Genomic DNA, 14,110 nt, shown 5'->3' on the forward strand with positions numbered 1-14,110 from the left:
AAATAGACTGTATGTCACAACAAACTGTTAGATTATAATCTTACCTGCTCATCTTCTTCAGCTCTCCAGCAGGCCGGCAGAAATCCATCCCGTGTAACTCTGAATAAATACTGGACCCCGAGGACATCCAAACTCAACTTTGATGACTTCTGTGAGATCCTTAGGTGTGAGAGGAAGACGGAGGAAACGGAGCTGATGAAAGCCTTCAAAAAGATGGATGTGAACCGTGATGGCTACATCTCACACAAAGAACTTGAGGCGACTCTTACCACTGTGAGTCACCTGTTTTTTTAACTGGACAAAGCTACACAAATCAGTGTGGATAAATGTGTAAATTATGGCCGTCTTTGAAAATATTTTAGAGAGAACTTGAGGGTTGTTGCGCCATATGAACGTCAATTATATTGGCCGCTAAAGGCTTTGAAATTAAACATTTGCACAGGATTGAATGCACTCATCACTTGTTAAATGGTACATACAAAATGTGACGATGCTTTAGACAATGTTCACACAAAGAAAGCAGTTATATATTCAGACAATGTAATTCCATTGACCACGTAAACCATTTAAAAAGAGGAAATGAAAGAGGACGATGAAATATCTCTATATTTTTTTTTTTTTTTTTTTTACTTTTAAACGTACTTGTTGAATTTTCCAGAGTGGAGAGAATATGACCCCTGAAGAGGTGAACGCCATTTTCTCATTAGCTGACATCAACAAAGACGGCAAACTGGACTATGCAGAAGTGAGTTTAGATTCACTTTGTGAATTATTTTACTTCAGAACCCATTACGCCTGTAAAAAGTGTATTTTCATTGGATGTGTCTTATCTTTGCTTGTTAGTTATCAAAATATTTCATGGTATGGAGTAGCTGAACCTCAGAAAAGGGGGCTCTTACACCACAGTTAGGAATGAATACACTTTTCTCATGTCTTGTTAATTCATAACTTTTGTTTGTTAAGTTGAACTGAATTCCCATAAAACACAGAAGAATGGAAAACACAAGAAGAAGAAATTGTTTTTTTTTTCTTACTGTCATCCTGATGCATCACCCCCCTTACCACTGGTCTACTGTTGCTGTCAGTTCTGCAGATTGCTTGTGTCTACAGTAGAGCAGTGTCAGACAGCTGCTTTGGAGAGGCTAGAGACTAACGCCAAGCTGAAGAGACAGAACTTTGGCAGTCAGTCATACAGCCCTCCGAAGAGCTCCGTGTCATCAGCGGCGACATCAGGATCAGCAGCAGCAGCAGCAGCAGCAGCAGCAGCAGCGACCCTCCCTCAGCCACCAGAAACTCCCAGAGCCGACTCAGACACAACACTCAAGAAAGGTACAACATGTGCTGTGACAACCGAGGGAGTAGTAAACAAGAAAGGTGTGTTTTTGTGTTGTTTCATACCGTTCAAAACACTTTCACATAAATCAGAGAACAAACACATATTTCTGATCACTTCAATGTCCTGACAAGATGTCCTCAATGTCCGATTAAATTATGATCTCAGAAGTCTGAATGACATGCCCACAGATCGGATCAACATTTAGAGTTATTCTTAGTGACCCCATGATGAAAACATTTGTGAAGAAGAATTAATTTTTTCCATGAAAATGCTAAAGCTGCCTTCATGTGATGTCTGAATAACAGGAAAGATTAGTTCCTGATTAGGAACATTCACATGTACTATGCAGAACTACAACTGGGAACGTGTCTAGAAATGAGGCTTAACAACCCGACATCATGTTACTCAGAAAAACAGTGTCAAAGGGTAAATGTTGATTTGATGGAAGTTTTTACGATCATTTCTTGTATTGCATATTGATTATTTGCACTAAATGTCATTTTTAAATCGTGTTAGGTTGCATCTGTCAGTTGTTGTCCAGTTATATGGATCCAGTTAAGAAAATGTTCAATAACTGGACAGGTAAAGGGATCTTTAATTAGGCAGAGTACTGGTGCAGCAACAAATCCGGGACAAAATCACATAAAGCCAAAAACAATTATCAACATGTTGCCCAAAGTCTGAATACGGGAGCATCAGTGGAGCATGTTAATGCACCATCACATCTCCCTGGTCTATGACTCCTGAGCATAAATGCAATTTGTACGGCAGAATTTACAAGTTCATAGTTTCACACTTGTACACACGGCTTGCCCCAGTACGCCTCACCGATTAGTTATGATGAATAAATAATAGCTCTGTTATTGATCTATTTTTCACTCCCCCACTGACAAATCACCTCATTAGGACAGGCCATACATCATAATAGGCAAACAACTAGGGCAGCCTGTTTGCAGGGAGGAGACTGTAAATCGTTTTGATTTAGCCAATCAGTTCTGCCATTATGAGATTGACAAAAGCTCCATCCACACTGGAAAAAAAACAAAACACTGCCGTATAACCGTGGCTATGAAGTTTGCGGTCCTGCCAAAAAACACATTTTTAAAGCTTAAACAAACACAAGCTGATAGCCAGTCCAGCTTCACCTGTCCGCAACAAAACATATTGATCCGTACAGTTATCTCTCTGCTCAGCCAGTTGAAGGTGGGTGTAAAAAAAGAAAAAACTGAGATTTTTCACTTTAAAATCAAGAAAAAGAAGAAGGAAGCTCCTGGATGAGCAAGGTGGGGACAGGTCCGCAGTGAGAAGATAGATGGGGTTGATTTAAGTGGTCAGTCCATGTTCATGTTATTGATTCAGAGGATTCCTCCACTTCTCACTGGGGAGATGATGAGGGATTACGCAGTGGTTTGAGGGGAGGGCCCAGTCGACCACCACTGCAAAAACAAATGAGCTCCCACACAGTTGTCGGGATTATCACATTATTGTGCCTCTCCCACGTATTGATTTATAAACACTGCACTTTAACAAAGCTATGACACGGGATGCAGCGTGATGGCACACCGTGAATGGGTTCTTCTTGGCCCTAAAAAACATGTTTGACTTCTCATTTGGTCCTACAAGAATAATCTATTACTACCAATAAAATAAAGCTTTAACTGTATTGGACACGAGAAGTTTTGGTGAAAAAAAAAAGAGATACAGATTTACAAATGTTTCATGTCAAGCGTGCATGGCTAAGCAATTAGAAAAATTTATGAATGCTCATGTTTTCTCTTGGATAATAAATCTATTTAGCTCAATTTGTGCAGTTTTCCAGCATCAGGAAACCACTTATGTCAAAACAACACCCCCTTTTTATTTAAACTCCAAATAAAAAAAAAGCTTCTTTTCAGTGCTTCTTTGTCCTCAACCACACAACAGCTCCACCTCCGGCATCTAGATTAAAATAGGGATCTGATTTGTATCCAAATCAGATCCCTCATGATAACGTGACAGTTGAACTATTTATTCTTCTGCTGCAGCAATTTGCTAGGAAGCCTCCAACAATTCTTCCAAAGCTCAATTTCCTGTGCTTGGAAACAATCAGACGCTCTCATTAGTGAATTGATATTTTCTGCCTTCAATTAGTGTTCAAGGAAAAGAAGTGGCGCCATATAATGGGTCTGAGAGGATGCCTTCATGTCATTTGTGATTTAAAACACCTCTGTAATTAATTAGAAGGGGGTTGATCCTGAGCTCACGTGTCCCCAGAACCCTAAGTAGTCGTGTTCACGTGAACTTTGAGACGGACTTCTGAGAAGACAGATGACTTTGTTAATGATGTTGTGCGCCTCATCTCTCTCTTTCAAAGTGTGTTTACTGTTTGAAAGAGGGGAGGGTTGAACTTCATTTGTCAGAGCTTTCCTTTTGCTCTTGCAGCAATGTTGTGACTTGATTCATTTCTAATAGTTTTGGATGTTTTGTGTGTGCGAGTGTTTGCCATTATTCATTCCCGTTTTTTTATTTTCGTTTTGTCTGAAGACAGCCGATCGTCATCTCGTCCTTCTTCGGCTCGCAGCAGACGGTCGTCCCTGTCCAATCCGACCACGCTGACAACCAGCAGCGCTAAGGCTGGCAAAGTCCAAGAGCCCTCAGGCTTACAGGTAACCTTGTGTGGAGTCATAATGACTTCAGAGCTGCAGTAAATGATCATTTTATAGCGCTGAATCAGCCTATTATCTTTTCAATTATTTGAAATTGAATGCAATGCCCATCAAAGGCTCCCAGAAATGTCCATCAATACTCTTAATCACAAATATATTCCATTTACAGTGAGATAAAACAGAAAATCCCGACATGTGGAACGCTTGAGCCAGATCATGTTTTGGTTTTTTCTTCAACAAGAAACTCTGAAGTTTCTGAAGGGGGGGGGGGGGGGGGGGATGGTGATCTTTGTCTCTTGGACAAATTTCAAAATCTACATTACGCTTTTTAGCCATGTTATTTCTTAATTCACAATATTTCACTCTATTTTGTTCTAGACCAAATTTAAGTGCTTACTCAGAAACTGCTTCAATGTTCTCATGCTGCTTTTTGCCACCCCGGCTGCCCTCTCTGCAGAGTTTCTCAGTAAAGTCAGGGATGATCTTCTCGATTTTCTACCACTTAATTGATTGCTAACGGCCTCATTCTCTCAGACAGATAAGAGTTTGAGAGATAATTTATGAATTTATCACAAAAATTACTTTGGAAACCATCTATATCACCATATCTTCATTTTAGAGACACTCTCTTCTTCTTCTTCTTCTTCTTAGAAGCAGCAGCCCACCCAGAAATAATGACTGAATTGCTGCCACTTGTACAGAGCGACAAAGAAGAACAGTGCGCTGCAAGTTTAGCGTGAAATCAAAGCTAGAAAAATGTCAGCATGCATTGTTTCATCGATATACATTTTAGGGCTGTTTGTGTTTATAATTAAAATCTATGCTAACTAAAAAGGTTTTTTTTTAAAAAACGGTTAGAAATCTGTGTATCTTCAACAGCCTTTAACAAACGGAGATCATCAGGAGGGGCTGCTGCTAGCTAGCTAGTTAGCATAGCTTGTTTCTACCCGCTGAGCTTGTTTAAGAGCACGATTCCTTTTTGTGCTGAGCCAGATCGTCCAACAATGCGAATGAGACTTCCAAACATGGTTAGTAGTATAGCCTGTATCTGCTTCAAAGTATTAATAATGTGCTTTTTTAATCACTCAAATATGGAAGGATTTCTCATTATCAGCTTTTACTGACGTGTAGTTTCTGGAATTGGTGTTATGTATAAAAAACAGGTATTTAAACTTCCTTATGCAAAACAGGAAAATAACAACAGCCGAGTTATATAAACTGCTCAATCCAGTCTGCACAGTTTCTTTGAACCTGAAAGATTAACTGCTGGAAGTCTCAGTGTGTGGGCTCCAGTCAGAGACTTCCTGTAGACCAGGCTTCGAGTCTCCCTGTTAGCCAGTGTTCCTGATGGCCAAATTCAGCCCAGGGTGGATAGTTATAGGCTGTATCGATTCCACGCTCTTTGTTTTCACTCTTTTTGGCTTAACCTCAGCTGGTTTTCTTTTCAGCAAGAAAATAAATAAATAAAAACAACAGCCTCCCGCTCCGTCTCGTGGGACCCGAGCAGTGGGTTGAGATTGGAAAGGGGCGAGAAATCATCGAGGTAACAGAATGTGTGTCCAGAGATTACCTCTGAGGGGAAGTTCTGCCCTCTATACTGGCTGCAGGCGGATCATTTGGAGGTGGAGGGCAGTTTGTGTTTCTGCAGCCGTGTGAATTCTGCAGATATGTCTGCAAGAATACAAACAGAACGTGTAAGGAATAGTCCGTGTTAGGGAGGTAACGATACACCCAACTAACAATTTGATACCTATCTATGATGCTGATATTCATGAATTCTCTCACAATATTGATTTTTCTAATTTGTGTTTTGGAAAGAGATTGTGGTCAATTTATGAAGATGTTTCTTCGATTTCAATTCTCTGAAAAAAGCAAGATTTATATGTTTTTTTTTTATATGACATTTTACCCATAAATAAATACAACAGAAATCAAGTGTATCCTCTGTAAATGTCTCTCTGAGTCATGACTGTCTACAATGAGTGAGAAGCGTGACTCCCTCCAGCTGTATTGCTGTCAGAGTCATGTTTACAAAAATAAATAAATAGACAAAATAAATCTGTATCTGATCAGCATGTGTTCCTGGCATTGAAGCAGAAAGCTTTTAGAAGACACTGTAAGGACCCATCTTAAAATATTTGAGAAGTCTGGTCCTGACGACGGGCTCTACCTCGTTTAGCATCAGCCTAAAAAAGTGACCTCTGTGGCTCTTGCACTAGTGTAGGTGAGTTTATTTTTGTTTTTGTTTTAATCTGCTTCCCAGCCTTTGTTATCAATAATTTGATGTTTATGTTGTTTTTATTTCCGCTGGTAACGAAATAGAGTATCCCAATATATCTTTTTTTATGCTATTGATTTGAATTGTCCCTCATTTGTATGAATGTTTATTTGCATCGCGAGGTGTCGTCACAGCCTTATCCTGTATTTAAGGGTTTTACTTTTTACAATTCTAATAAGAACCATAGAAAAAGGTGAAGGTCAGTCATTAATGTGTGTGTGTGATTGTGTTGGTGGCGGTCGAGCCTCTGCGTCGCAGTAAATCAGACCCGTGGTCAGAGCCGGTGACAGCGGCTGTATTAGTCTGCAGGCTGACCCTCTCTCTGCGGGGGCATTAATTCTGATGTCTTTAAGCAGAGGGCCGGTGCCCATGGCAATTTCCCTCATTTAATATTGTCTGGACAAACCACTGAAGTGTTATGGTTTGATCTTTTATGCCTCTCACACAGCCCAAGATAAATACTTGGAGAAAATGGCTTTTCTCAAAAGGAGTGACATGCTCCGTCTTTATGGCACTTTCTTTGTTTAACTTGCTGATTTATTTGTCCACTAAAAAGATATATAGCCTATTCCAGACCTGCTGGGCCCTCCGCGTCCTCTTACTGTGTGTCCACACCAACTGTGTTTTCATTTTATGTGTCTCCGGTGAGCGGAAGGAAAACTTCCTTGTTTTGATGTTCCTGTTCAATTTCCAATTATTACCTCATTTCAGCTGTGCTGCCAGACGGAGGAACAACAGGATTTCAAAATGAGAGAAATATTAGGATTCATAAATATCTCCAAAGTAGCCTCTTGATAGTTTTGAATGACCGCTGGCCCAAGATTGAAAAGGCTGTATTTATCAAAGTTAAATGGACTCCAATTTGCCACATCAGGTCCTAGGAGAGATCTACTTCCCCAGAAACATTGTGTAGCACTGCTGCCCTCCTGTGGATCAGCACGAGTACTACAAGTGTTTAAAAGCAATCACATAAATAATCAAGAATATGCCCCTTGAAGGTTGGAGCGGTAATTATCACAACGACGGTTTCTGTTAATCAAGTGAGCAACCTTCCTCTTGTGATTGACTGCTTAATTCACTTTTTTTTATGCCTAAATATACTTCTCCTGTCACATGATCAATCCCTCTTTAAACAGGAAGTGCAAATTAGGTTTGGTTTGTGTTGAACGAATAAATGCATTTTGTTGTCGAGCAGCAGAGTTGTTTGTTAGTGTCGGGATCTAAACCGAAACGAAACATAACAAAATATAACAGGACACATTTCAAAGCACTTCAAATAGCAAACGAGTGATAAAGTTTGAGTGTCATCACTCTTCTGCTTTATGAGCCACACTCACTTAGTTTATGTGAATGTTCTGCGACTGTTGTTTAGTTAAAAAATGTGATTTTCTTTTCCAGGAGTGGCATCAGAGTTCAGTGAAGGGCTGTTTCTTCGTGGAGGATGATGGGAGTATCAGCTCTCTGCAGTACCAGCTCCACATCCCGCAGACCACCAACGTCTACCTGACCATCCAACCACTCAGCCTCAGCCACAGGCCTGGTACTCCCACTCTTTTATATTTCACATAAGCAAAATATCATCACAATGTACCTTAAAGATGATTGTATTTTGCTTGCTCATCTGATGAGGGAGGTCAGAAATGATGGTCGAAAAAGATTGTGCTTAAACAGTTTTCTCAAGGGTTCTGGGTTCTGGATTTGGACTTTGGATTACCATAATTTATCTAATAGAAGTCCACTCCTGAAATTTCTTTCTGGACGGCTTCCTTAACTGACTTTTGTTGCCTGCGGCAAAGCTGCACCGCTTTCAAGTCGTTTTTAGTCAGCTCATGGGCAAAATACTTTGACTTTCTTTAGACTCTGCTCTGTGTTTTACATGGTGAATACCAGAATTTTAAACTTTGATACGATTCCTGTAAAAATTAAACAGCATCAATACCAGCTTTGCTAACTCTGCAACAAAAGCACAAGTCCTGGTCACTCAGTGTTCTTGTTTTAAATTACCACAAATTGCAGGAAAACTCCTGCTCACTATCTACTCTGCACAAATATGTTAACAATGTTTCTGTACCAACATGCTGCCATCATATTAATACAAAGAAGACAGTACTCTCTCTCTCTCTCTTTCTCTCGCTCTCTCTATCTCTCATTCGTTTGTGGCAGCTTTTAGTTTATAAAATGACTGAAGATATTATTCTTTTTTTTAAAGCTTTGTTAATCCTGTGGACCATTAGAAAAATAGAGATTATATTGTTTTAAAACACGTGGTATCGAAGAGTAACCAGGTATTGAAAATATTGACAACCTCAGCGTCCATGCATGCAGAAGATGTAAACTCGCTCTCATATGTCGTTTGTGCTTTTGTAAATACAAAGATACAATTTAAAAACCGCTTGTGCAGCTTTGTTTTTCCATAGATGTATTTTCATTTAGCTGAGTTTGAATAAAATCTTTGTACTATTTATGATATCGAAGTTTTTGTATTTTTTTTTTGACATTTTAAATCCATTCATACATTTATTTTCTTTGGCCTATTTGTGGTCAGGTCGCAGTGACAGCAGGCCTAGTTCAATGTCCTCCAGCTCCTGGAAAATGTTATGTTAAATACTAAAGCCTGACATCTTGTGTTATTCTGCAGACAAGCCCTCTCCGTGGATGACAGTGGACACGGCCCTGTTCGTCACGTCAGCCGGTGAAACCAAAGAGGATTCAACTCTAGTGTGCTTCACTGAGTCCAAAGACAGAGAGGTGGGTTTGATGTAACATTACATTCAGTGTGGATTTCTTATCAGTCCACATGATGCTGAGTTTGAGAGTTCTGTTTCACTTCGCTTTTTTTTTTTTATTCTACAGAAATATATTTGGAGAGGAGAGTTGAATGCTGGGACTTATTACCTGCTGCCCTTCACTAGTGGCTGCAAACTGAAGAAAAGAACTACAAAGAACCTCCCGAATAAACCCGTGGAGCTCATCTACAGGACGGATACTGGGGAACTAGATCTCACCAGGGAGCTCAGGTTGGTGTGTGTGTTTATGTGTGAAGTAGCATTAAAACACACTCAAGTGTTTATTTAATGTCACCAACTTGCTGGCTAATATAATAGACCAAATCTGGTCTGTGATTTATTTCTGTGGACCCAGCCATTAAGTGGATGATTGAATTAATACAAGATTGAAAATTCAGCGGGATGAATGAAATTGAGCTTTTCTGGTTGAGCCATCATCACAATTTTCCCACCGAGCCCTTCCACTTGACCTCTCTGTTGAGTGATCTACTTCCTGTTTCTTTAGTCCATGGAGGTTAAGCTGTCAGCTAAATCTCCAAACAGTCCCCCAAACATTTCAATTCAGAGGCAGACTAACAGAGTGGACTAAGAAAGTACCCATAATGCTTTCAAACTGAGGGGTGCGAGACAGAACACGGTGCAGGAAAAGAAGCCATTGTCTTCACAACAGTCGATGAAAAGAGAGATGTAACTTGATCATTAGCATCACAAGCATTTCAAAATAAATAAATGCTATTCTTTGTTCTTTTTTAACTTTGTGCGTGCGCTGATCTAAAACTGAGAGACATGTTCTGTGTATTAAATATGACAAATAGGACTTTAAACATGGTGTCCCATTTCCATGTTAAAGATCTGAACTCCTGACCCTCTGATTGGCCACTAACCAGTCAACGTCATTTTAAAATGTGAGGCTTCAGCAGCTTTTAAAATCCAGTGTGTGACATCTTCCTGTGTTTCCCTCTTTGTGCCACAGGGAGGTGCTGTCTGACATCTTTGAAGTGATTGACACGGATGGGAACTGTTTGCTCAGTCTGGAGGAGTACAATTTCTTCGAGATGAGAACCAGTGGAGAGAAATGTGACAAAGATGCCTGGGCTGTCTGCAAAGGTGATCACACTCATCATTGTGCTGATACACACAATGTTTGTTTTTGTAACCCTGATGTAAAAATATAATGTAAGAGAGAGGTGTATGGCTCTTACTAGTTGTTGTTTTGGTGTTCAGAGAACTTTGATATGATAAAGAACCAGCTGACCAGGCAGGGCTTCCTGGAGCTGAACCTGATGGAGGCCACGGAGAAAGACGGAGACCCTGCAGACCTGTGGGTCACCCTGGAGGCCATGGGCTACAACCGAATGTTGGAGCTAGAAGAGGTACTTTAACACTTTAAATTTTACTCTTCTCTCACCTAAATTCTTCTCTCTTCGCGCCACCAGCCATGCCTTGTCTTGGTTTCTTTAAAAAAATAATATTAAACAAGCTGTGAAACTGAAATCCATTTTTTTGGGATCAAGTCGTCTGAATGTGTATCTGAATCTGACCAGTGTTGGATTTTTAAGGCTGACGTCATTACCAATTTTCATGAAGAAAATAAAGATCAGTCGTTGATATGGTGGCTGATGTAGTACATTTTTTTAACCAAAATGAAAATAACCCTTTTTTTTAAATTTAATTTAAGTACCAAAATATTGTTCGCTAAGGTAGTCTGAAGGCTGCTTTCTAAAACACATAAATATTTAACAAAATTACACATTTCCAATACGTTCTTGTGTAGGTTGGTGTCCACTCAGCTGTGATGCTCTAATGTTCTGAGTGTTTTAAACTATGGAGCTAGAATACGCTCTGCTTAACAAGAAACTATTTCTAAATCACCCTGATTGTTGTTTTCTGCTTAAAGCGTCCTGTTTTAAAAAGATTTACGTCAGCACATGTTGGAAAGCTTAAACACCAATACAATATATCAGCGATAGATCCATATCTTCCAGATGATACCTGCTGAGCTTTTTATCGGTCGATTCTAATGCAACTGTGTGTAAATGTTTTGATTCTGATACCAGCACTTACAGCCTTGAACCATACGCCTAAGTTAAGTTCTCTTCTTCCCTCTCTGTCAGGCGTGTCCGTTCCAGATAGAAGTACACTGTGAAGGCACTCAGCCCGCCATCCAGCCGCTCAGTTTGGACTCGGGGCCCAAGCTTCTGAACCAGGCCCTCCTGAAGTCCATCACAGCCAGGATCGGGGCCAAAGCACTGAGGGGCCAAGACAGCGTCTTCATCTACACCTACAGAGGAGAACACAGGTTCTCCTCCGTCATAGCCAACAAGGTTTAAACATTATTGTGTTGTTGGATTGATTATCTGACTGACTGAGGATATCCTAAACTCAAAACAGGGACTTAGTTCTGCAAAATAAAGTTGTGAGTGTTCCTGGTTCAGTGTGTTTTGAATTGATATTCAGAGATGGTATTGACTCTCATAGCAACAGGAAGAACTCAACAAGTATGTCCTGGTGCTGCAAAGGACAAAGTACAGGGGGAAATTCACAACAGTGTGAAGCTTCATGAGACTGTTGAGTTGACTGTTTAAAAAAAAGAAAAGTACTTACATACCTTTTACTTTAAAAGTCAACTACAATGCTATCATCAGGTTTTAAGGTTCATGAGTGATGTGTAGTATTGTCTTGTTTACATATCCATTAACCAAAGAGCTTAAAGTGACTCCGAACCAAGAAACAGTTTGGTACACACAATGCTGTTTGTATTCTTAGTGGCACAATTTGATCTGTTTATTCATATTTTTTAATATTGAATTAGAACAAATAATAGTAGGTAGAGTTTTCACTTTTTTATCAACAGGATTTGTTTGTTTATTTTCTTGGTTTGTTAGTTGAGCTTTTGCACACAGCTTCTGCTCAGTCTTCCAAAGTTTATCGTGACCTGTGGAAACCGTTTGTGTTGCAGAACAACCAGAAAGTGACCGTCCATGTGAACAACGAGCAGAGCAGGAACTGCTGCAGCAGCAGAGGCATGAGTGTGTTTGCTGTGGAGGTGCCAGCCAGGACTAAGATGGTACGAGGTCTCCCTATGATTAATTAAGAGTATTGCCCCTGTATTAAAGTTACACAAACACGCTGCATACAACAGAAATACTGTAAAACTTCTAGAAGCCTGGGCTTTTATTTACTTCAGTCTATGAAATGACCCTGCCTTCTTTTGGGACAAACATCAATATGAGACAGGAATGTAATTATTTTCAAACAAAACTCGTTCACAGCAAAGATGACGACAGAACTATTAATTTACACCAGACAGAATATTTCACTCTGAACAAAGTTAGGATATGAATAAACTAATTAAATTGCAGAACACTCATTTGATTTTGCTTTGATAGACAGCCCGTCTCTGGATTTATAAACGCTAAGTGCACAATTGAGATCTGCCTTAATTTGTCAAAATGTGCAGCAACACCAGGCTAGTTAAAGGGACAAGGCCTTCAATTGTGATGAGCTTTTATTTGAATTTGTACTTCAGAACAGTACTTGAGCATACCAGAATACACTTTCTTTAAAAAAAAAAAAAACATTCCCCACTGGTTTGGATGTCAATAAGAAGGTGTGTGTTTTGTCCTTTAGGTGTGCCAACATGTTCTTCCCATCAACGATAAACAGGATTGGACGTACAACTGTATGGAGAGCATATTACCCTGCACGTAAGAGTAACATCAACGACGGGCTTTAAAAAGGATTCAAGATGAACAGCAATAGTTCTAAGTCCATTTGGACTATAAAAAATAGTTGTGATTGTTGGACTCAGTTATTTTTACGAGACATGATAACAGTGACAGACGCACAGTTTATTTATTAGTTTATTAAAGCTTCATTTGTCAGACTGTCACACCTGGAGATTAAACCCTCTGCCCCAGGCTCAGATGAAAGAAGTAGAGAATGGTATGAAGAACATCTGATTTTTGTTGTTGCTGCTTTCGTGCCTTTGTAAATGTGACACCTCAAAATTCCTTCAACAAAAAACAATAAAATATATTCATATTTATCCTGTTACTGAAGGCTATTGTCACTGTTAATGCCTGGACAGTACGTTTTATAGTCTACTCATATGTCTAAAACTGCGATGTTCAACCAAATTAAATATCTTAATACTTCTGTCTTTCATTTGAATAAAGTTTCTTTTAACACGTTTACTATAAGTTTAAGCATCTTACATGGTTTGGATCCTTCACTGGAAAGTCACCACAGTAGATTTCTAACTGTTTGAATCATGGGACACCAAGATGACTTTCAGCCCTCCTCAGAACAAAGACAGTTTTCTTGCTTAAAATGTTTGTGCTTGTGAATGTGTTTTTTTATTTTTATTACTGTCCTGCTGATTGGTAAATGTAGGCAGATCTCAATAAAGCAGTTTAAATGCTGTTTAAAAATAGAGATTTGCTACATTGACATCTCAAGAAATATTTATTTTCTCATCTAATCTTAGCCTGTTTTAACAAGTACACATTTCAACTGTTAAATGAATTAATTATTATTATCTCTTTATGTTGAAAAAAAACCTTTTTGTATCTTGTTTTTTCTTACTTACAGCCTTTTTCAGCCTGCATGAAATCAGAATCAGATTTATTGGACAGGTGCTCACACATACTCTCAATGAACTATAGAAGTATATAATTAAATATGAAACTATAAACAAACAAATCAAAAAACAACTAAATCATGTCTGTCTATGTGCAGTTACTGGTCACCACTCTCCATACTGTTAATACAGTCGGTTTCTCTGGGGATTTTGTTCTGGCGTTGAAATGCATTCCTTTGCATTGCACTCAGGTCTAAACTTTATTTGCCCTTGGCCTTTCCAGGCGAGACCTGCTATTTATATCCCTCAGGCCATTATTTGCCCTTTGACTTTCTCTGCTGAAACAGTAGAGCCCGCTCAGTAAAGGTCACATGGCATGTGAGATGTATTTACTGTCCTGAGCTCCTGTCCGCTCTTCCTTTCCAAAATCAGAGTTTTAGTAACACTTAACTACTCAGGGCAAGTCCCACCTCCAGGGCTGTA

The 14,110-nt window shown here is 39.4% G+C and overlaps 1 protein-coding gene across 2 annotated transcripts in view; it reads left to right on the forward strand.

Annotated features, from left to right (window-relative positions):
* Positions 1-13,241, forward strand: part of efcab7 (EF-hand calcium binding domain 7) — a 14,888-nt gene extending 1,647 nt beyond the window's left edge. The window contains exons 2-13 of one of the 2 annotated variants that reach the window (XM_029277313.2): positions 62-273; positions 659-745; positions 1,086-1,374; positions 3,860-3,981; positions 7,658-7,799; positions 8,898-9,007; positions 9,113-9,276; positions 10,019-10,152; positions 10,270-10,418; positions 11,160-11,369; positions 12,005-12,112; positions 12,676-13,241. In XM_029277313.2, the coding sequence (XP_029133146.2) occupies positions 62-273; positions 659-745; positions 1,086-1,374; positions 3,860-3,981; positions 7,658-7,799; positions 8,898-9,007; positions 9,113-9,276; positions 10,019-10,152; positions 10,270-10,418; positions 11,160-11,369; positions 12,005-12,112; positions 12,676-12,756 (1,808 nt within the window). In that variant the 3' untranslated portion in view covers positions 12,757-13,241. The remainder of the gene's footprint in view (positions 1-61; positions 274-658; positions 746-1,085; positions 1,375-3,859; positions 3,982-7,657; positions 7,800-8,897; positions 9,008-9,112; positions 9,277-10,018; positions 10,153-10,269; positions 10,419-11,159; positions 11,370-12,004; positions 12,113-12,675) is intronic. The other variant, XM_020633759.3, reaches the window with a different exon arrangement.
* Positions 13,242-14,110: the final 869 nt, after the last annotated feature.

This window comes from Labrus bergylta, chromosome 6 (assembly GCF_963930695.1).
Source record: "Labrus bergylta chromosome 6, fLabBer1.1, whole genome shotgun sequence".
Taxonomy (NCBI): Eukaryota; Metazoa; Chordata; class Actinopteri; order Labriformes; family Labridae; genus Labrus; species Labrus bergylta.